Here is a 24,669-nt window from a genome sequence, read left to right as displayed (position 1 = left end):
AAAAAAAAAATGAGGACGGACAGACATGCATGAGAAAAAGGGTATAACTCCACATATACAATGACGATAAGACTGCACTCATCGGCAGCCAATATATGCCAAATACAGAAGGGTGATGTTCATCATTGCTTCATTATTATGTAAGAACAACTAAATGTATATATATATATATATATATATATATATATATATATATATATATATATATCTAATAAAAGGAGCCCATAAAAACACCAAAATGTAGAGAGAAAAGTACTTTTCTCTACATTTTGGTGTTTTTTATGGGCTCCTTTTATTAGATGGAATTCTGTTGTTACAGAACATTTTTACCAGTCATATATATATATATATATATATATATATATATATATATATATATATATATATATATATATATATAAATATATAGATTACTCTAATGCAGCAGTACAATATGAAGATAAAAGGCTCATAAAACACTGATTATACGTTGCAACAAACATTTCAGACGCTTGCCTGTGTCCCTGTTCACTGGTAAAATATTTTTCCAGTGAAAAGGGACACAGACGAAAACATCTGAAATGAATTGTTGCAACGTATAATTAGTGTTTTATGGACCTTTTATCATATATACAAAAATATATATTTGTGTGTATGTATATATATGTATATGTACAGATATGTGCGCAAACATACACACACACACACACACACACACACACACACACATATATATATATATATATATATATGTGTGTGTGTGTGTGTGTGTGTGTGTGTGTGTGTGTGTACTAAAGAATTTTACGCTTCTCTCATCAAAAAACCTTATGAAAAAATTTCTTTTAGTTATTAATTTTAATTCTGTAAAATCTATTTTGTTTCATAATCATCTGTGACTGAAATATGAAAATGTCCAGCTCTCTTTTTAGTTACTTTCCCGACGAAGACGTTATTTATTGATTCATTTTGAAAGTCTTCTCCATTTGCATGGTTTCTGGAGCCGTCGTCACGTGGATACTAATTCATCAATGATGTGGATACAGAAACAAGTGAGCAACGCCTCCTCTGGCTGCTGCTCGTGAACCTTTTGGCATTAACTGTTTGGCATAACTCTTTAAGCCTAAGGTTCAACAGAAGGTGGATACTAATTCATCAAAGATGTGGTCACTGGAACAAGTGAGCAACGCGTCCTCCCTCTGCTGTGTTCCCCGACTTCAACGAAACTCATCCCAGTGAGAACCAAGGTATACCTTATTCTAAGGGTGTCCATAAAGTCTGGGTACATAGGGGATTTTACTATTTATTTTTATTTTTTCTCCTCAGAATGAAACTAGAGTGGTCCCCTCGTTCACCAGACCTTTCTCCCCTTGACTTCTTTTTCTGGGGCATGCTAAAAGACAAAGTGTACTCGATGAAGATTACAGATTTAAACCATTTAAGAGAATGCATTACCAGTCAGTGTGCTGAAATCGACGGCAATGCGGATATAATCCATCGAGTTCACATGAATTTTGTAAAACGGATCAAATTATGCACTGAAAATGAAGGAAATCATGTTGAAAATATTACTTATCAACATAAAAATTGAATAAAATTATTTTGTTTTAAGAAGTATTTGTTTTTACTATGTACCCAGACTTTATGGACACCCTGTATATACCTTGGTGAGAACAAGAATCAGCTGGAGGCGTTCCTTGTCGATATTCTCTCTATCGTCATTGTTCGAAGTCAAGGTAAAGAGAGAAGGATTGAAGTGACAGATCACGTGAGGCGGTTGGACGAACCAGGGTCACTTGCCTTTCTACGGAAAACAAGACACTCGAAAGATCCATTGAGATAATCGTTGCTGATAGCTCAAGAGAGGGCAATTTTGAAAATAGTAAAAGTATGCGAGTGATCGATCACTCAAGTAATAATTTATTTTCTAAGTTTTTATTTTTGTTTTCGGTGCGATTTTTATCGTTGAGTAGCTATTTATAGTTTTTTATCAATATAGTATCTGATTTTATTTTAAGATTCACGTTATGTAATACTGAAACTGGCCGGCTTTGCAGTACTCTTCTTAAAAAACAGAGTTGTTTTTTGGATCTTAATTGCCTCCCTACTACGATTTAATTGCTTTAAGTTTATATATTTTCAGATACAACAGATTCTCCATAACCTCAGTCTTTATGGGACTTTCATTATTTCCTCAAACTTCTCTTTTGCTTCACCGTCTTCATTCTCCGCTGGTCATTTATAATCAAGCAAACGACCGAGTCACTTATGAGGATCAAACGTCTGATTCTTGTGACGTCAAACGAAATGGTCTCAATTCATGTTGACAAGCAGTCGTTTATTTTAACTGATGAAGTCATTCCTTAAGTATTTAAGACGACAAGAATTTAATGTTATGAAGAACAAATTGTTGACCTCAAAAGTTAGTCTGATTTGAACAGATAGTTTTCATAAAACTCTCTGAGAACAGTCATACATTCTCTCACAAGTGACACTGACTTGTCTTTCAGTGCTCATGTAACTGGAAGGTTTCATTATCATGCCCAGGCCACCTATCGGTGAGTAGTGAGTCCGACCGGTAGGGTGCCAGAGAACGGTATTTATCATTATCAGTATTATTTCAAGATTGACGATAATGTTTCAATCTTGGATTTGCATTTATTTATTTATTTGTTTATTTTATTTATTTATTTATTTAATTTTTATTTTGCAAAATATCAGTAGTACAACCCACTGGCCAGAATTTATGAAATGAGCTTGGCAATCTGTCTTATCATAGCTCACGAAATTGTACGCAAAAATAACTAAACGTCAACATCAGTATAATAATAATAATAATAATAATAAAATAATAATAATAATAATAATAATAATAATAATAATAATAATAATAATAATAATCCGAACTTTCCTGGTTAGTCCTTGTATATCTTGAAAATGTATGCAGGCCATGAATCATAAATTATCAGTCGCATCCTTTTATTACATTATCTCCGTCATTAAAACTCGATTCCTGATAACTATGAAGTTCGTCTGCAAAACACCGTTATCAGTTACATAAGAAAGGCCTTTGTGGGATTCACAAACAGCTGATTCGAGTGGGCAGAGTCTCTCTCATATGGTTCGTCGTGTCAGCTAGAGTCGGTGGTAATAGTATTATGCAAATGAGAATGTTTTGTATTCGGTTTATATAAGTCTTCTGACTTCGCCGCATAATTACGGAGTCTCGAAAACTCATAAGTGAACGTAAAGTACTTTGATTTTAATGCGCCTTGCACAACTCAAGTCATATTTGATGTTATTGAATAATGACATTTGTTTGCGTTCGGTTTATATAAGTCCCATGACTTCACCGTATAAATACGGTGTCCCAGTAACTCATAATTCATCATCAAATACTTCGACTTCAGTGCGCCTGCGCCACATGAATATTTTTCCGTCATCGAATAATGACATTTGTTTGTATTCAACTTACGTAAGCCCTAGACTTCACCGAATTTCTACATAACCTCAAAAGTCATTGTACATCAAATACTGCGACTTCAGTGCGCCTGCGCCACGCGGCTAAAGATCTCTTACTGTCATCAACGAGTGTAAATATCATTTTTTTGAATATGTAATCTGTTTCACGATAACATTGCTTCGTTCAGTGGCGTGTGATACCGCCAACACTTCAGTGTTGTTTTGTGACATATTGTTTACGTTTGTTGCGGTCGATAAGCAGGGCCAGAGTGCACTGTCTCTCATCCTCTGGGCTCATGATTGCATTCCTTTGATAAATTACAATCGAGCGAATATCTGAATTATCTTTTTATTCTTTTTTACCGCTGACTTGGGAACTATTGGTCATGGAAGTGACGAGGACGGTCAATGTCCAATACGCTTCGAAAAAATATGATTGCGGTTCTAAAAATGAAGAGGATTGCAATTCACCTCTTAAGAAAGATAATTGACTGACTTCTTAGCAGTAATTAGTGTTTTATTTTCAATGTATAAGGGTGAATTGAAGTTTAACTTTCATCAGTGAAAGTTTTAATTATTTCTTAATCAATATACACCATCCAGGCTCGAAAATAGTCTCATCATTTCTCTTTCCTTCGCCAAGCAATGAAACTGGGCTCTATGCAATCGTCAATATTATTTGATAATAATCTACAGATGATAGTAATAAAAATGATTATGATATCAAACAATTCTTATAATAGTACAATATAAATAACTTGAACAGTTTTCAACAAATTCATTGGGGATACAGTGTCATACTATGTATGTCAAATTCAGAATATTTTAAAAATTTATTTCGTATTTTGGAAGCAAGTCTTACAGCTGGGGACGTCTGATGGGCCTAAGGTGTTACTCTACCTACATGTCAACATACCTCTTCTATAATTGCAGTGAAAAGTTCGTCATTCTGAAATAATCATGATATTCCCACATAATGCCGTTCATGGCTTGGACCCTCCATAAGGAATAATTTGGTATATTTATGTTTGTATGTCCTGCTCAATACAACTTTTCCTCTTTCCATATTGCAATTCATGTATTATTTTGTTGGGGGTGGATGGATGCTGTGTTCTGAGCTATAAATATTTAGTACTGTTAGTTCATCCTGGGGATCAATTACGCAACTGTGAGACCATCAAATTCTTGATTTCGAAAACTTTGTATGTTGGTATAGAAATATGTCTGTGACCTTGAAATTTAAGATAAGGTTATTCGAACTGAATTGAAATGAGCAGGTCAGAGGTTTGCTTTTGACACAAATAAACGGAAAAATATTACAAAAACGAATATACACCGCATGATAAGCAGATAAAAAAAAGTAACGTTAATAAATGTTAAAAATTCTTTCTTTAATGAGAGAAAGTATTTATGAGCCTTCATTCTGAAATACATAATAAATTATTAACAGTAAATGTTAATAATTTCAAAAATATGTATGGAGATGTATTTATAAATAATCTCTAAAGAGACCTTGCTTAAGGGCGACCACTCTGCCAGAACAATGTGGATGGGGATATAGCCCCGAACTTTGCACAGTATGACATGTGGTTCTCATTATGAAGTTTTACAATGGCAGATTTTGGTTTTTATTGAATATTTTGTCTCCAGATTAAAATAAACAATTGTGGGTTACAGTCTTAATAATAATAATAATAATAATAATAATAATAATAATAATAATAATAATAATAATAATAATAATAATAATTTTTTTATCTTTCTTCCTCATCTACTCTGGTGTCCCATGGTACTGCGACATCAATAAGTGATACTTTCTTCTTGACATTATCAATCACGGTCACGTCTGGTCTATTGGCCCGTATCACCCTATCTGTTCTGATACCATAGTCCCAGAGAATCTTTGCTTGATCGTTTTCTATCACTCTCTCAGGTTGGTGTTCGTACCACTTATTACTGCAAGGTAGCTGATGTTTCTTGCACAGGCTCCAGTGGAGGTCTTTTGCTACTGAATCATGCCTCTTTATGCACTGGTTCTGTGCAAGCGCCGGACATTCGCTTGCTATGTGGTTTATGGTCTTATTTTTCGTATTGCACTTCCTGCAAACGGGTGAGATATTATTTCAATCTGTTGTTCTTTGAGTTCTCCCCTCTGTAGCCATTGCCATGTTTCATGGCTGGCCAATTCTTTAGTCTGTCTCATGTACTGTCTGTACATTGGTTTGCTGTGCCATTCCTCTGTTCTGTTTTTTATTCTCTTGTCTTTGTATATTTTTGGGTCTTTGTCTACATTTATCAGTCCTTCCCATGCACGCTTTACCCACTCGTCTTCACTGGTTTTCAGATATTGCCCCAGTGCTCTGCTCTCGATGTTGACGCAGCCCTCTTTGCTTAGTAGCCCTCTCCCTCCTTCTTTCGTGTTATGTATAGTCTGTCTGTATTGCTTTTGAGTGTAGTGTTTCGTGTATTGTCATGTGTTTCCTAGTTTCCTGCGTTTTATCTTGTTATTGGTACTGGTCATGTGTTTATGACTTTCATTATGTTTCCAGCGTTCAGTTTTGACTTGAGTATCGCCTTAAGTCTGCATATATTCTTTTCTGATCGTGTCCTTCATCTCTTGGTGTTTAATATCCTCTCCTCCTATTATTCCCAGGCATTTGTATCCTGTCTCGTCTGTGTTTGATGCTATTGCCATCTGGTAACTTTATCCCTTAGGTCCTTGTCACTTTGCCTTTTTGTATGTTGACCAGGGCACATTTTTCTGTTCCAAACTCCATCCTGATGTCCCCAGATCAATCCTTACTGTCTGGATTAGAGATCCCTTTCCTGATGTTAACCTCTCCTAGTCTTATTCCAGAGCTTGTAAGTATTGTATTCCAGTCACGCATTGTATTTTTGAGGACGCCTATAGAAAAACCAGAAAAGAAGAAAAACAAGGAATACTGGAGAGACCCCTGACGACTACGACCTGTTCCCGACCTACGAGACACACCTGTATACCTGTTGACGACCCCAGCCTGTCCCTGATAACCAGTTGTCTTTGATAACACCAGCCCCAAATTCCGTTGACGACCTACAGCACGATGAATATTGGACAGCTGCTTTATAATACCAGCGTGCCAGAAAGACAAATCATGAGAATTGAAGGAATTTTATATAAAATCAATTCTGTGAATTCTGCCATTATTTTTAATAAAACATGTTTGAAAGAAGGTCTTCTTCCAGCATACATATTATTATTATTATTATTATTATTATTATTATTATTATTATTATTATTATTATTATTATTATTATTATTGAAAAAAAAACACAAAATCACTTTGTAACTTGTTTACTTCTAAGTATTTACATTTAGTTTTACTACAATACTTAGAAGTAAACAAGTTACAAAGGGATTTTGTGGGTTTCTTTTTCAATCTTCAGAAGAAAACTGAAAGAAGTTTTTGTTTGGATTATTATTATTATTATTATTATTATAAGGATTACCATAATTGATGACATTATTTACTCTCAAACTTAATATGATTACCATTAAGTAATGGCTACTTCTCTATTTTTCGAATAGCGGCTTTTTCCGTGCTACTTAAACAGGCTAGTAGGGCGCCTATAGAGGTCATTATCAAATACAGGGTCAAGATCGGTGTATATATTTCAATCTTTCTCTCTCTCTATTTTTCTTGAAGCGAGCTTTCGTCTGGAGCTGCAAGACATCCTCTAGGCTGAGAATCTGAGGTGGACTGCTTTTGGTGTGTTGTTGTTGAAGATTAAGCTGGCCTTATGCCAGCACGGGCTCGTGCTCACAGAGCAGCCCGTAGGTTTTGGTGTGGTGTCCGTCCTCCTTATATTTGAGGTCGCCAACAGGTGGTCTGTCCCATGCTGGTGGCGGTAAGTCTTCTTTTTCATTGGTGGCTTGAGCCAGGTCTCAGGCCACTTTCGCTGCTGAAGTAACCATTACCTTTAATAAAGTATATTATCCTTATTTTTATCATTATCATTATTATTATTATCACGACTGCTGTAACTTGTGTCATTAAATTATTCTCATAATCAACGACTGTTAATATTTTTATCGTATCACCCATATTATTATTATTATTATTATTATTATTATTATTATTATTATTATTATTATTATTATTATTATTACAACTTCTGTAACTGTTGTCATTCCATTGCTCTCACAATCAACACAATTTTCAGTATCTTAACCGCATCGCCTATTATTATAAGTATATCATCAAACTAACACAAGTCTTCGTTATCTAACTCAACTGGGTGTATTTACCTTTTTAGTATTATGTAAAAGAAAGCCACTGAGACGGCCATTTGTTTGACCGTCCGCACTTTTTCTGTCCGCCTTCAGATCTTATAAACTACTGAGGATAAGGACTACAAATTGGTATGTTGATCATCCTCCCTCTAATCATCAAACACCAAATTGCAACCTTCTAGTCTCAGCCGTTTTTATTTTATCTAAGATTAAATTAGTAATGATCGCGCATCTGGCATCGCAACAACACAGGCCCTCACGGCCGGCTGAGAGTTTCATGACCGTGACTGAGAGCTTCACACTGCATAGTACACTGTACAGAAAACCAGATTGGGCCGAAGAAACTTCGGTGCATTTTTACTTGTTTTTTTTTCTTTTAAGAGTAAAGCGCAAACACTTTACGTCATTTCGTCTCCTTTGTCAATAACAAAACCGTTCAGTATGAAGAGCTTATTCTGCTTTTATCAATCAGGTTTTTTTTTCATCTCATTTCGGTACGTTATCTGCCTGGTAACCGAGTCTTAACACCGTCACGAAGGCTTCATCATTCTTTGATCACTGTATCTTTTTGATAGTGACCATTCGCTTTTGATTTTGTAATGAGTGTCTGTGAGGATTAGCCCGAATTTATTTGACCAACATTGCTCTCACTGTTGATAGCTACTCCTAAGCCATCATCATCATCTCTTGATCACTATCTTTTTAATAACGATCACTCGCTTCTGATTACGTAATGAATCCCCATGAGGATTAACAAGAATGCAATTTTTTTCATTATCTTTGAAGCCAATGTTGTAGGTAATTCTGAGACATCACCACCATCATCATCTATTCAGTATTTTGAAGTTAAATATGATTGTGAACTCCATCATCATTAGTCATTACAAAAATCATTCATCATCAGCATCGTCGCGATTTCAGTTTCATGTTATTACTACAGGTGATTCTTGCAAAAAAATGAACCTGAGAAGATGCGAAAATTCCCATTACACAATCCAAAGTCTTTGGGGCCGTTCAGGAAGAGATAGATAAGTGGACGAGAGAAGCTTGAATGCAGCTAATCTACTGAGAATGTTCAGATAACAGGGATATACCCTGTTACGGGATGTTTTTGGAGCAAGAGCCCGTGTCAGCACGAAGGTGTCTTAATCTACAGACAGCAACATTACAACAAAAGCAACGTTTGTGAAAATAAAGAAATAGAATCTCATTCAATTATGGAATATCAAATAAGTTGTATGACTGACTTATGGATACTTTGACATCTAAGAACTTATAAAGCATGGGAATCTTTACTGCATTTAGCTATCATATTCAATAAAATTTGACACTGATCTGCTGGGCGAACATTTTTATTTTCAAAGTTATACCATACTGAAAAACTAGATACTTCATTGCGGATTTCTAAATATAAGAAAATCAAATTAAGCACAAAGTTACAGAAATTCCTAAAAATGTTATTTCTAATTTGGTCAAACCGGCTACAATAAAGATAGTTTTCCATCTGAAAGAAATAGAGCTTCTAGTGAAATGCTCCCTTAGGAAAACACCAAAACGAAGCACGTCGAATCAAAAAAGGGTGGGGCAGTCCCATTTGCCGCCTTTTTTCAATTTGTGACTTTGAGTTTATCACACAAGAGCCCCATGGCATGGTTTATTCCAATAATAGCTGTGATCCCTCACAATCGACTAGTAACTACTAGGTTTCTGACTCACGGTTTATGCCAACAGAGGGACACACACACATGCAATGAAATAGAAGCGACGCACCCAAAGGCTCACAGTTCCTTAGGGAGTCGAACCCTTGACCTTTACATCAACAAAAGCACGATGAAATTTAAGGGGCATGCCCAAAGGGCTCCCGTTCCTTAACGAATCAAACCCGTGACCTCTACAGGAGGGCGGCACCCTTGACCAATGGGCCACGTGGACACTCTGGAAACTTCATCATCATTCCGTATGACCTTGTTGATCAACGCCGCCGACATCGAGAGATGCGGTTTTTACTCTCCAACCTTTTTTTTTTCTCTCTCTCTCTCTCGAACATCGGTTCGTCAGTTACCCGCTTCAAGGCTGTTAGATAAGACTGAATCTTTTTCTTACTGCTTTGTTGTTTGTCAGGCGATAAGAGGTTGATAATGGCCAACTATATCGTCCGTATCACCCATTCACCTTGTCACGTGATTATACTACGCTGTTCCGTCTTTTATGACCTGCTCAGTCTTTTTCTTTTTTCTCTGGAGAAGACGACCTTATTGATTAAATAATAATAATAATGTAATAATAATAATAGCAGCAGCAGTAGTCGCTCTGATTTCTCGTCATTATTTGTTTCCCATCTTCATGTTTCATTAATGGCTTCGTTCCCATAACTATTAGTTATTATTTTTTTTTTACCAATGGGGTCCCTCTATAATAATAGTTCGTTATTCTCTCATTTCCTTAGAACCGTCTCCCATCTCGGTCATTGAGATCCTGGCTTTTCTTCCATAGCTGTCTAGTACTATCATTTCTAGTAAATTGGTCCCTCTTGGAAATCGTAAACAAATGATTAATTGCCGGACGTTCAAGACCAACCTCCATCTCTCCATTTCAACCTTTTAATTCCCACGTATCTTCCGGGTCTTTGCTCTTAACCGGGTATCGGTTGTAGATAATATAACAAACAGTAGGAATTACTTTTAAATTACTTCAAAGGCCAGCACGGGTTAGAGATTAATTTGCCGGACATTCCGGAACAATCTGCATCTCTCCATTTGCATCTTTTAATTCCCACGTATCCTCCATGTTTCCTATCTTAACCGGCTGCCAACTGTATCAAGTTTATTTCCATGATATCAACCAACAGTCAGAATTAATTATGAATCACTACGAAGGTCAGCAAAGGTTGAAGGTTACTGGCAGAAACAAAGGGAAACGACCCATGAATCGTGAGCCGAGTAGCGGGAGGTTTTTCATATCTATGGCTGCATATCGGAGGGAGGTGCTTCTTAAAATCTTGGCATCGCTGAGCTTGCTTCCTGACGCTTCTTTCCGTCGAATAACCCTGCAACCCCCAAGTCTGTTTCTCTTCTTAAAAGATTTATTGACAGTTGTTCCTAGGGTCTTGATTTGCTGCAGTCACCGGAAAGAATTGTGTTTATATTGCCTTTTTTTCCCAATATTTTACATTGGTTTTTTCCATAGTTCATATTGAGTTTTTAGAATTCATATCAGATTTTTTACAAAGTTTTTCTTCGTCGAATCCTAACATGGAATTATTATCCTAAATCAAAGGAATCTTATTGGAATTCTTAATTCTGTTCAGTATTTTCATATTTTTCATTCGAGATTATTTTAATTTGATTCACGTTTATTGAGTTGAAAAGTATATATCATTCAAAAGATTTCTTTTCATGGTATAAAATGGAGGCAGTTCGTGAATAATAATGATAATGATGATAACACCAATATAATCACTTTTCAAAAATAAATGCCGGAGAAAATTATATACTTTTTTCTCTTTTCTTGCCTGTCTTTACTTGTTATATATTGGTCACATTTATTGTGCATCGGATAATATATATATATATTAATATATATATATATATATATATATATATATATATATATATATATATATATGAGGTTTTAGTCTCCCTTTTTCACGAAGATAGATATATGAGGTTATAGTCCAGAGAGAAAAAGAAAAGCTGAAAGTCCTTTCAGCTCAACAGTTTCGGCTAAACATAACAATACTGAGAGAGATATACATTGTACAAGGAAATATCATGTATATATATATATATATATATATATATATATATATATATATATATATATATATATATATATATATGTATATATATATATATATGACCCACCTACGCAGCAATATACTTAAAACTAGATTAAATTTAAGATTAAGATAAATCAGCATTAAATATGATAAGCACATCACATTAGATGAAAAACATACCGCCATACCGTAGGGGAGAAAGTATTAAACAATTAAAAGAAAATACGACTTGGTAACTGGATAAAACGTCACCTAAGTGGGAGGGGCTGAGAGCCACCCTGCCACATATATAAATGCAGCGAGCGAGTCATGCTTCTCATAATCATCGAAGAATTATCGTAACCAAGGTGTAGAGGCTCCTCTTCAACCGCTAATTACTTTCTCTTCTGTTCCGTTTTCCTTTCTTCGTTCGTCTCAGCATGAAGGTAAAAAGACATTTTGAGAAACTTGACGTCTGGATGAAGTTTCTTACTGTTTATTTGTTTGATGTTATGCTAATTTTTACATTACCGTAGATTTTCATTCGGTAAACATGCACACACTTATTGACAGACACACGCTCACTTATGTACATTCACATGTGCATAAGATATTTGTATACTATCTAACAGGGTTGTCTGTAAATATTACAGTTAGATTTGAAAAAAATATAAGGCATGTAATTGCTTATGCATATTTACACTATTAAGTTTTGCTGTCTTTATAGAGATTTGGACAATTGTCATTTATTGATGGACTTCTTGACTTGAATTAGAATAATCAGATTGCAAAATTAATGAAAAACGAAAAATACATCCCGTAGACTTTATAGAGGCCATTTATTCTCTCTGTTAAAATATCCTTAAAACTTTCGAATTTTGTATAATAATTGGTCAATAGTATTGAAGATTTTCATGTTTTATCATAAAAGATGGGTTTAATACAAGAATTCAAAATGTATTGCAGATTTACATTATATAGTTAATTAAATGACTTTATGACTTAATCCTTTCGGTTTCTACGAATTCTTTGCTTCATAAGCAATAAAAGTGTTTTTTTATTAATAATTGCATTAATAACTGTATAGTGATATTTCATGGAGTCAGAATCTTGGAGGAATATAATCTATGTTCGTTTTTCAATTTCAATAAATGTAAAGTAAATCTCTTCAGTTATTTTTGTGCTAGTCATTTATAATATAAGCACAAATTCTTACAAATTCATCTCCTGTTTTTTATTACTACTTACGTACCATAAAGTCCCAGTGCCATTACAAGCATTTACTGCTCAGAAACTATATAACATAGAATAATGCAGGTTTTTGTAGAATGAAGTGCTCTGAATGTAAACTTGAGGAAATGTAGAACATTCTACAAAACACTGCATTACTCTATGTTATATGGTTTCTGAGCAAAAAATACTTGAAATTGTACTGGGACTATATGGACACCCTGTATATTATTAATTCAGGCGTACTTCTCGAATGCGTGAATAAGACGTTTACCCGTAAACATTATCATTATCATGAAAAGCTGTTTACCATTTTTTTTAGAAACAACAGCTATTTTTTTAAGATGTTAAGAAACGCTGTTACTTTCAATTATATTTGGTACCAACAGACGGCGCACGTGAAGACTCTACATTAAACCACCCTATCACTTACATTCGCCTTATTTGACTTTCTTCACTCAAACAGAGAAGCAGTAGCGGTGTGAAGGCAGGCCACAGCAGCAGGAGCGATGGTGGCCACGTGTCTGCTAAAAAGCAGGCAGTGCTCCCGGGCAAGCAGGCAAAGCATGGTGGCAAGCAGGATCTTCTGCTTGCTTACCAAAGGACGGTTTTCACTGCTCTGTTCTTAGGCTATGCTTGTTACACCTACAACAGGAAGAGCGTCTCTTATGCGCTGCCCACTCTGCTCGCTTCCGGTCTGGTCACTACTTCGTCAGTAGGTAAGGGAGAGACAGTTCTCCTGCAGTCATGCAGTCACACTAAGAGGGATATGGGCATGCACACACACATATGTATATATATATATGTATATATATATATATATATATATAATATATATATATACATCCATACATTTGTATGTATATATATATATATATATATATATATATATATATATATACACACACACACATATATATATATATATGTATTATATATATATATATATATATATATATATATATATATATATATACACACACACACACACACACACACACACACACACACACACATATATACGTATGTGTGAAAACTACTCACATACATATATATATATATATATATATATATATATATATATATATATATATATATATATATATGTATCATCACTCATCATCATCATCATCATCAGACATTGCTAGTCCACTGCAGGACAAAGGCCTCAGACAAGTCCCTACATTCCCGTCTGTTTATGGTTTTTCTATGCCAGTCTATACCAGCAAATTTTCTTTGCTCGTCAATCCATCGTCTCCTCTTCCTTCCCCTGCTTCGTTTGCAATCTCTGGTATTCTTTTGTCCATCTATTATCTGACATTCTCATTATATATGTTTGCGTGTAAGATAAAACTCTCGCGTGAATTTTAAACCTATTAAACTCTTCATTTCATCATGACATTTACTTTCTTAAGCAAATCTGATACTGTGAGTAAACACCAACAATATACAGAGCTTCCCTCATGATACATTCTACAAAAGTGACATAACTCCAAGTAGCAGTTACAAGGACACATTGCATGATCCTCGTGGAACCCATACAACGGACACGTGGATATACCTGACACATACTACCGAGTAACAAAAGCAGTCTAATTATAGAACGCTCAAACTTGCATGTTTGACAGATTTCCTAAATGAAATGACTGGGGTTGAAAGAGAATTTTTGACGCAAGTCTTTAATATATATTCTTTTTTTTAGTTTTGTTACAAAACTATGCCAAGGATTTATAATATGACGAGGTACATCAAGGAATAAAAAAATAAATCACACTGATGTATAAGTAAATAAACTAAATAGTTATTAATTATGATAAGAAAAAGATTACCATTGTTGAAGCAGCGTTTTTATTCTCACTTAGTTAAGTAGTGATTCGTTATTCTCTTGATCTGTTGACATTTATTATCACCTTTCATACAGGAATCATCAGCAGCTGTCAGAACACCGCTTACGCCATCAGCAAATTTCTCGGAGGTGTGCTGTCAGACAAAATCAGCGCCCGACTTCTGTTTTCTGTTGGTAAGTTATTGAAAACGAGATACTGATTCAGATGCCATTAACTTCCATTTGAAATTAAGACCTATTCCTTAGTCTCTCTTCTCTTTATTGCTTTATTTTATCCTAGGAGAAACAAGCGCGCTGAGTTGTCCGTTCGTGTGAAATTTTGCCGAAGTCATATCAACCTGAGAATCAGCGTAACTGAAGTCTTGAAAAATTAATATTTTTAAGATAAAGCAAAAAGTTCGATAATGAAATGACAATTTAATATAAGGCCTAAACAAAACACCAACTCCTTCCGCTCTCTTCTAAGCCCTGCTCTGACAACGGGTTAGTGATGATGGCATAAGTGTTCATCTACCTGTTATAAAATATTCCTTTTCACAATTTCAGTTATTTTCTCTTGGTAAGGGTGGACAGACTGAAGGTATTTCAACTTATCCTCTATCTATTTTTCATTCTTTAAAATGACTTATGTATCATTAAACAAACATTATTCGATGCTGATGAGCACAAAAAGCATCTTTCGTGCTTTTCTGTCGTTTCTCGTCTATATTTTTTTTACTAGATTGGCAGGTCTGATTCATTCTTAATTATTCTCAAAATTAATATTATAACTATAATTATTAGTGCACCAAAAATTCATATAAAAACTTTCTGAATATTTCAGTTCATATGGCGCATTTAGAAAAAAAGAAAAATGCCGAAAAAGAATGAGATAAAAGCATTTTCCTTCTAAACTGCGTTGTTGAGATTCGTTATCCTCATTGTAACAAAAAACACACACACACGCGAGCAATAAATCCCTTCTGAGATAATACTTCAAGATAAAGGAAACAAGAGAATAATTTGAAAACAAAAAACGAACTCTAGAACGTTTTCTTACCTATTTCATTGACATCTTTATCGCTGTTATTATCACTTAAGAGAAAAAATATATCATTATCAGTTGTTTGGATGAAAGTTTGCCCACCCGCACGCGAGTGTGTATATGATACACGTAACATACAGGCATACATATTCATATATGCTATATATATATAAATGGAGAGAGAGAGATGAGTTAGGCTGAACTACAACTTGATTCAGTTAAGAGAGATAGATAGATAGATAGATAGGTAGATAGAGAGAGAGAGAGAGAGGGAGAGAGAGAGAGAGAGAGAGAGAAACAACATTACGTAAACAGATTCTACACTTTCTGAGAATCAGCAGGTGGGCGCTATCGTAGGCTTTCCTTAGGGCTAAAGCGGACCTGGGAGGTCAGTTACGTGTCTTTTTTTTCCTAACTCTCTCTCTTTGATACTGGACACGTAATCAATATTTCTTCCTTTGTCCTCGAGGTCATTCACTTCAAGGGTCAATGCATGGTTGGGTTCATTTTGAATTTGCTTCAGGTAAGATTTTGTAACTAATAAATGCTTCGAAATATATACATATGGAGACACATATATTCATGCATATATATATATATATATGTGTATGTATGTACCTCTATATTTTTATATGTATTTGTACAGGGACATGTATATATATCCATATACATATATACACATAATACAACATAGATATATGATTACTATATACACTAAATACAACAATATATATATTATATATACTATAGTATATATATATTATATATATATACATATATATTATTATAATAATATATAATCTAATATATATATATATATAGACAGATAGATTAGACATATAGATAGATATATAGTGAGCAAGTGAGCAAGTATTTGTGCTAAGACCAAACGATGGACAACTACAATAAAAAAAAAAGTATATAGCAGGAATATCAGTTACTTTTAACTTCGAAAGGAGTTAAACCCACCGTATAAAGTCCTTCTGCAACTTTTTTCAAGTGTCAGTTAACTCTCTCTCTCTCTCTCTCTCTCTCTCTCTCTCTCTCTCTCTCTCTCTCTCTGTCTCGAACTAATGAGATCTTTCGTTTATCAGACAGCATCTTCGTTTATTGCGCACTCGCTTTTTCCCTAACGACGCTTATTTGAAATCGCAGACGAGATACATATTTCTCTGCGTCCAAATGCACCTGAGGTCCTATGACGTCACCAGGTACTCGAATCTCGGTCACTATCAGCAACGGCGTCGTCCCAACAAAGGCTTAGAAAAAGATAAAACGCACGTAATGCCTCTGGCATTGCACCACTTATCTCCGGTGTAAACAGATAACACCTCAGAAAAAATGAGTTCATTTGTTGCCGAGCAAAATTGCGTAGGTGATGGACTCTTCAACCGGTTTTCTTCTTCTTCTTCTTCTTCTTCTTCTTCTTCTTCTTCTTCTGTTCTGTACTTAATGGAGATATAGGAGAAATGCGCGGTGTATCTTTCTGAAGATAGAGTCCATTAGGTAATCTTTATATCTTAATTATTATTCTTTTGGATACCTCTCTCGGTTAATCTGCTTGCTTGTAGGTGCTCGAAGGAAAGTTTCTTTATCTAGATAAAAATCAGATTGCACAAAAGACATTGTACCCCCTACGAAGACTAATTTGTTACGTAATTTTCTTTTCCAGGTTTGGGAATGAGCGGCGGCACCGCTCTCCTATTCTCCAGAACGGAAAATCTCTACATTTGGGCTCTTCTCTGGTTCCTCAACGGGTTCGCTCAGGGAGCCGGCTGGCCTGCCTGTGCCAAGCTCCTGAAGAAGGTATGAAATACTTTAAGGTCTCTGGTAATATTTTGGCAACTCTAACATTGCTGCTTAAAGTGTGCGAGCAAAATATGGCTCCACAAATCCTTACCAATGATATAGAGAGCCCTCAGTAACCCTGTTCCCAGAGACATAGGCCAAGGACACTTTCTCCCGTAGACATAGGTCTAGGAAATTCCCAATCTTATTTTGCGATGATACAGCTCACATTTCAAGGCTTTTTTCCTTTTTTGTTGTTATTCGGCTCCTTAGGAAAGGAAACCATACGTATCCATTAGGTAGATGATTAAGAGGAGCCATTATAAAGGTAACTGAAATCCAAGGTCGTGTGATTTACTATTGGGACTTCAGTTGCCAGCCGTTTTGTGGAGACCTCCCGCGACGCTTTAGGCTCTGACAGTTTTATCGGGATGACGTAATAAGTGACTGATAAGGAAATGTTTGTAGAAATCAGGCCGGTGCCTTCTTTGACAAATTCTTCTTCTTAACTTCTTTGTTAATGATACTATGGTTGTCAACGTTTTAAGCGTATGGGAAGAAGGCTGTATATAGGTAATGCAGTGCTCGTTATCAATTTTGACATTTATAATTATTGGCACAGTAATATTCGTTTACACTTTGATTTGATAATCCTAGAAAACAGGAGGAGAAGGATGATGAAGCCTAGTCATATTTATTAGATTAAGACTTTTCAATAAACTGGATTGAGACTGAAGAGATTTTAGAGAATAAGTGACTGGCCAACTTTCACTTATCCTTACAAGACCCTAATTAGATGATGTTTAATTAGCAATCCGCTCATTTACTTAACAAAGGCATTGCACAATTAGAATAAGCGAAGTTTGTTTTCATAACTTTCATTCTCTCTCTCTCTCTCTCTCTCTCTCGTCTCTCTCTCTCTCTCCAGCATATATATATATATATATATATATATATAGATCTATATATATATATATATATATATATATATATATATATATATCATACATACATATCATATATATATATATATATATATATATATATATATATATATATATATATATGTGTGTGCATATAAGATAAAAGGAACCCATAAAAACGCCAAAATATAGAAACTGAGTACTATATTTCAGAGACTTCTCTCTCTACAGGTGGTACTAAGTACTTTCTATATTTTGGCGTTTTTATGGGCTCCTTTTATTAGATGGAATTCTATTGTAACAACGTTTTCACCAATCATATACACACACACACACACACACACACACACACACATATATATATATATATATATATATATATATATATATATATATATATATATATATAGATAGATAGATAGATAGATAGATAGATAGATAGATATTGGATACAACACAGAAATTTTCCCGTATACTTACATACATGCATGCGTACATACATACATACATACGTACAGAAATATAGGTAGACAGCTGAGAACAAGTGTAATTACTTTTATGTCCGATGACGAGATCACAGTTTGCGCAATCTGTCTCAAGCTCTCAAGACTTAGTGCTCTCAATGAAAACCAGTTGATCAGAACTACGTTTATCGCAACAGGGAGGGTGACTTTGCTAGCTATCTGGATTACCTGTTAGACAGGTTTTTTTTTTTTTTTATTTAGGCCACGGACGGCCCACGCTGAATTGCTTACATACCTATATCACTTTTACTTATCTTCTTGTTTTATTTTTTATAATGATTAGAATATCTTTTCAATTATACTGTGATCAAAGAATGAAAACATTTGTGGGCTAAAAAAATAAACAAGTAAATGACACAATTCGTTCATAATTATTTTTAAGAAGATCTCGACATTATACCAAACCCTGGATTAGCACCAAACAAGTATGTCTTAGGTCTGGACTTCTCGTGGCCACCTTATAAAAACATGTTCGCCTTTCACCTTAATTGATGTCTCGCAAATAAAAGATGCCTTATTTCTAAATGGACTGTAGCACTAGGCTAATAAACAAACAAGCAAATTGAATAGAGAAGCCAGATTTGTTTTTGTTTTCATTTGTTACTTTCATTTCTAATGTGAAATGTGGAATTGTTCGTTTTTCGAAAACTAAATTTTGTGAAAATTAGTTAATTATTATTATATTATTATTATTATTATTATATTATTATTATTATTATTATTATTGTTATTATTATTTATTATTATATTATTATTATTATTATTATTATTATTATTATTATTATTATTGATTAATTTCACTTATCGTCGCCCCACATGTAACAAAGCATCATCACCTGTAGTTTTCTTCCCAGAGGTGCCACCTACTTTAAGAGGTTTTCTTATCAAGCTAGCAAAGGCCACGGAGAAACATTAGATCTTTCTTATCTACGACCTTATCGAATTCACGCTCTGATGTAGGCCTCCGTGCTTGTGATTTGTTCTGACTCAACTATTTCAGAGCTGATATGGAATCCTATCATTGAAAAATTAGATCACGTCTTGTAAACACCGATTAAGGTGAACCCGGCAGCGCGGTGGGGGTGACACACTTTCTTGTTGCTGTTCGTCGTGTTAGGCCAATCGATTTTTCCCACGATAAGAACTCGTGTTTGAAGGAGAGCAGACTGTTTACACGTCCGCCGTTAATTATCTGAGATATCACATTCGGTATTCGGTTAAACTACCTAGTAAATAAGTAGTGAAGCAGGTTTTGTCATTTCCATTTTTCTTCTACCATTAGTAGATCAGTTCAGCTAGCTTTGGAAGCCATTCGATTTTTCCCACGATAGAGGATCGTGTCTGAAAAACAGTGGATTGAACATACTGTATTGCTCATGATTATTCGTCTACATTAAATAGTAAATAAGCAAAATAAAACGGTTCTTAAATTCAATTTTTCCTCGTTTTCAATCAGTGGTTCAGTCCAGCCAACTTTGGAACCTGGTGGAGCGTGTTGACAGCCAGCAGCAATGTGTCCGGAACTGTGTCACCTTTACTGTCCGCATACGTCATCGTCAACCATGGATGGGGCGCTTCTCTGATTTTGGCCGGTTAGTATCAATTTACGGTACTTGCGGATGGATCTATTGGAAAATATGGAATTTGATAAATGTCAGTATAACATATTTAATTTAATGAAGAGATAGAACATTGATTATAAGTAAATAAATGCAAATTTCACACATGCCTTTATTTGCATACGAACTGTCAGTTACGTAGTAGTAGGTATACATAACGTAGGTTATATTAGATTAAATATAATTCTGTGATTTTAATACTTAATTACAATCTATGATAAATGACCAAGCAGATGCATTTATTGGAAAACATGGCATTTGATAAACGCCAGTACGTCACATCAATTTAATGAAGACATAGAACATTCATTATAAGTAAAGAAATGCAAACTTCACCCGAACTACATGCATAATGCAGGTTTTATTAGATTGTATATTATTTTATGGCGTTAATATTTAATTAGGATCTATCATAAAGGACCAAATAATTTTATGACAGGTCTTGTGTCAGTCATCATGGCCGGCTTGACCTTGGTTGCACTCGTCGACGACCCAGCTCTTGTCCACTTGCCTGACCCGACAGCAGAGGTCGTCGGTTCACCCAGGCCTTCCTCACCCAAGAAAGGTACAGAGCTGATTACAGCAAAGATGTGAAATAAATGCAAATATAAATCATTGCATCATGGAACAATATTTTGTATTGAGATGGAAGTGATTCTTGAAGCTTTCCTTAACTAAGTCAGGTACAAATTCGGTGACAGGAATGATATGAAATTAGTGCAAATAATAACGAATACTTTCTGTAAGATATTTTGTATTTAAGTAGAAGTGATTCTTGAAGCTTTCCTCACTTAATACAGGCACTGAGTTGAGTACAGGGATGATATGAAATAAATATAAATGCCAATGAATTTATTCTGTAATAATATTTTGTATTTAAATGGACGTGATTCTGGAAGGTTTCCTTACCTAAGAAAGTGGTCATGGGAATGGTGTGGAATAAATGTAAATATAAATCAATGTATTTTGTAACAATATCGTTTATTGAAGAGTGATTCTTGCAGCCGCCCTAACCTAAGAAAGGTACAGAGTTGGTTACAGAAATGACATTAAATGCAAATGTCAGCCAGTGTGTCCTGTAAACAATATATTGTATATAAATGGAAGACACTCTTAGATACTTTCGACAAGATGCTTTTGTTTATGTGCGTCTCGGCGAGTGTGTTCATTTGGGATTGAACCGTACGAATAAAACCCACCCTTCCGTCATTGCAGACAGACAGAACGGTAACGGCAATAAAAATAACAACAACAACAGCAGCACCAACAACCAGATGACGGTGGGCGAACTGGCGGCTTCTCCTTTCTTGTGGATCGTTTGTCTCTGTTACATGGTCGTGTTCTGCTCCAAGACAGCTGTTTCAGATTGGGGCCAGATCTACCTCATGGAAGAGCTTGGAAGGACGCAGATGCAAGGTACATCTTTTTATTTTTGTTCATTTCGAAGTTTAGCTTCGTTGGGTGTGGTCTGTGCTTGGTGGGTGATCGTCGTGAAATTCCCGACACCGTTGGCACATATTATTCTGGGATGTGCCACATATACCAGCCTCATCTCAAACATATCTGTTAAGACTGGAGAGGTGGCATCTTTTGTGCAGATGACAGAGAAAATATCACTATTATTCTGTAATAAACCACATTTTCAGTATCTTCGCTCATGGGAGCTTACAAGAAATAGAAAACCCACATGGAAACAAAACCCAAAGCTTATGTTGACTGATGTTATTCTTTTTTTTATCACCTTTTTTTTATCCATCTTTAGTAATATCCAAGTCTAAGGTATTGTTCTTGATTAAAGAGGCCTTGTGTCAGCTTAGGCTCTTGCTTCTGGGGCAGCCTGTAACGCCAGTCTAAGATAGCTCTAAGGTTTTGTATGCTGATTATCACAGTATTTACCATGAAATGTGATTCAAACAAGTTTACAAAATTATTTTTTGAGACACCAAAATCTTTGTGGTAATGGTATCCGTGTTAGAAGTATTATAGGATATTTTAAACTATAGTTCAAACACACACACACTCATACACACACAAAGATATCAATGTATATTTTATGTTTTCTTCTCTTCTTTTGCAGCGAGTCAGTTCACAAGCGCCATGGAGACCGGTGGCTTTTTCGGAGGAATTCTTGCTGGGATTGTCACTGACAGAATCGCCTCAAAGGTAATTATGATCTCGTTTAGAGTGAGAAGGCCAGATAATTCACCTACTATTGTTGTGCATGCTCTGACTAAAATGCCTTCAACTTCAAGGAATAAACACCTGATTTAATCTTATAGTTGAAATGCACTGTTTTGATCTGTGAACGAAAGACGGATATCGAGGTATTAACCCAAGAATTAATCTAATCATTTCTTCCTCCCCTGACATGTCTGGCCAGAGTAGTCTCATTCTGAGAGGAAGGTAACAAAGATTATGATAGGATTTCCAGCTAGCGTCTCTAGATGTTAATGAACAATCAGTTTATCTCATTCATAGTTTCAAATATGAAACTTCATATAACGATCATCTTATTATAATCGAAATCGTTCGATCAATTGCTTTGCCATCTTAGGGTGGCACTGACCCATCAGACGAATTCGAATATCATCAATTATTAATCAGATAATTTACTTATTTGTTTAAGTAGTTTGTTGATTTGCATAAATTCATTCTTTTATATTTATGTATTTGTTTATTTATTTAGATTTATTTGTAGTTTTATCATTTGTTTAGGTTTATTTATTTATTTATATCTATTTTTCTATTTATTTATCAACTCTGTCTCCCAACAGCTCAAGATTCGAGGTAACCCCAGACTAATCGTGGCCTCTGTGTTTATGTTGGCCTGCGCTGTTGGTCTTCATCTACTTAATTACATCTTGACCATCAGCACCTCTCAGGTGAGTAGGGGAGCGAATTATTCACTCAGTCCATGAATGGGATGACTAATCATTCAGGAGAAATGAATTATAGTTATTCATAATGACGTAGTAATTCTGTTTGGTATCTGGAGGCTGAATTTGCATGTAGGGAATTGGCGTTCCAAGGCAGGACGCTTTCCTGCTGTGATGTATAACTGATATATTGATTTTACCAGAGACGTTTCTGCTAATTGCGAGTGACTCATGTGAAAAGCAAAGCAAATGTCACTTTTTAGTTACCCATCAATCAGTGAGTCACAGCTGGGTCCCCTGTTCCTGTCCAGAAAACCTGAAAAGATTCAGCCTTTCCTTATACCTTCTTGAAAGGTTCATTCACAGTGTATCGAGCTCAGTTAATAATGTTACGTCAGTCTTTTCAGTTTTTTATCATTGTACCTATAATTATAACTGCATTCCCTGCCAATTTGTCATGTGCGAAACTTGACTGAAGGATACAGGCCCACATCGAATCAAGTCTCTAAAAAGCCTTTGCCTGAGTCTACGCTGTAATTGTAAAGTTCCTTCTATGCTCTAAGAGTTGCACGTCCCTGTCGATATATTACATTTATCATTCGACATTGGATCCACTCATTATCCTTTAGTGGTGTTCAGCATTTATCATCTGTTCGTTTAATTCTTTTCTTCTCCTCGGAGTATCAACTTCTAACGAGTCTCCACACCTACAGATATTCGTCTCGTCCGTCGGATTCCTCCTTGGTGCCAGCATGTTCGGCCCGATCTCCATCTACGGCATCGTTGCGTCCGAGTCTTTCCCCGCTCACCTTTCCGGCACTGCACATGCTGTAGTGGCTCTCGCGGCTAACGGTTAGAATCATCTCCTATCTTCAGTTATTTCTTAATATCCTTTGGTTTTATTGATTTGTTTACGTTTCAAGTTGCTCTCGAATAATATACAAAACGATTTCATAAGTACTTAACAACTTTTGTAATGTGTTCGTGTACATTAATTGAGAAACATTACTAACTTCTCTTCCTTTCAGTGGGTGCTGTTGTGGCTGGCTGGCCCCTGAGCTGGGTTGCGAAAACTTTCTCCTGGTCTGGCGTCTTTTTGCTGCTGGAGACCTTGGCCGCTGCCTCCATTGTCCTCATCGTGTTCACGAGAAGATTACACCTGACGGCTAAACAAAAGAAAGCGTAATTATCTGTCTTGGGGAAACGAACCGGGATCTTTTGCCAAGCGAAAACTTTTTCCTGCTCAGGGATGTTGTTTGAGATTCGCTGCGAGACTTCTGTTTTTGGCGTCTGAGAACAGGTTTAATTTTATATATATGATATATATATATATTAATATATGTATATATATATATATATTTATTAATATAT

General features: G+C 35.3%; 1 protein-coding gene across 2 annotated transcripts; it reads left to right on the top strand.

Annotated features, from left to right (window-relative positions):
- The first annotated feature begins 11,772 nt into the window (after positions 1-11,772).
- On the top strand, positions 11,773-24,623 carry LOC135223670 (glucose-6-phosphate exchanger SLC37A4-like). 2 transcript variants are annotated; one of them, XM_064262330.1, is made up of 12 exons: positions 11,773-11,914; positions 13,165-13,417; positions 14,620-14,718; positions 17,241-17,374; positions 20,260-20,395; positions 20,862-20,987; positions 21,638-21,838; positions 22,500-22,585; positions 22,808-22,825; positions 23,197-23,304; positions 24,012-24,150; positions 24,327-24,623. In XM_064262330.1, exons 1-12 carry the CDS (start codon positions 11,909-11,911, stop codon positions 24,482-24,484), a joined length of 1,464 nt encoding a protein of 487 aa, XP_064118400.1. In that variant the 5' UTR covers positions 11,773-11,908; the 3' UTR covers positions 24,485-24,623. The 2 variants fall into 2 exon arrangements, with proteins under 2 accessions (XP_064118400.1, XP_064118401.1); XM_064262331.1 differs by lacking the exon at positions 22,808-22,825 and having other exon boundaries at positions 24,327-24,622.
- The last annotated feature ends 46 nt before the right edge of the window (positions 24,624-24,669 follow it).

This window comes from Macrobrachium nipponense, chromosome 10 (genome assembly GCF_015104395.2).
Source record: "Macrobrachium nipponense isolate FS-2020 chromosome 10, ASM1510439v2, whole genome shotgun sequence".
Taxonomy (NCBI): domain Eukaryota; kingdom Metazoa; phylum Arthropoda; class Malacostraca; order Decapoda; family Palaemonidae; genus Macrobrachium; species Macrobrachium nipponense.
This window is presented reverse-complemented; position numbering and strand designations above follow the sequence as displayed.

Coding starts and splice junctions, on each gene's coding strand:
- LOC135223670 (XM_064262330.1), top strand. Junction 20,988..21,637: donor GCCTTCCTCACCCAAGAAAG/GTACAGAGCTGA, acceptor CCGTCATTGCAG/ACAGACAGAACGGTAACGGC. Junction 24,151..24,326: donor AGTGGCTCTCGCGGCTAACG/GTTAGAATCATC, acceptor TCTTCCTTTCAG/TGGGTGCTGTTGTGGCTGGC.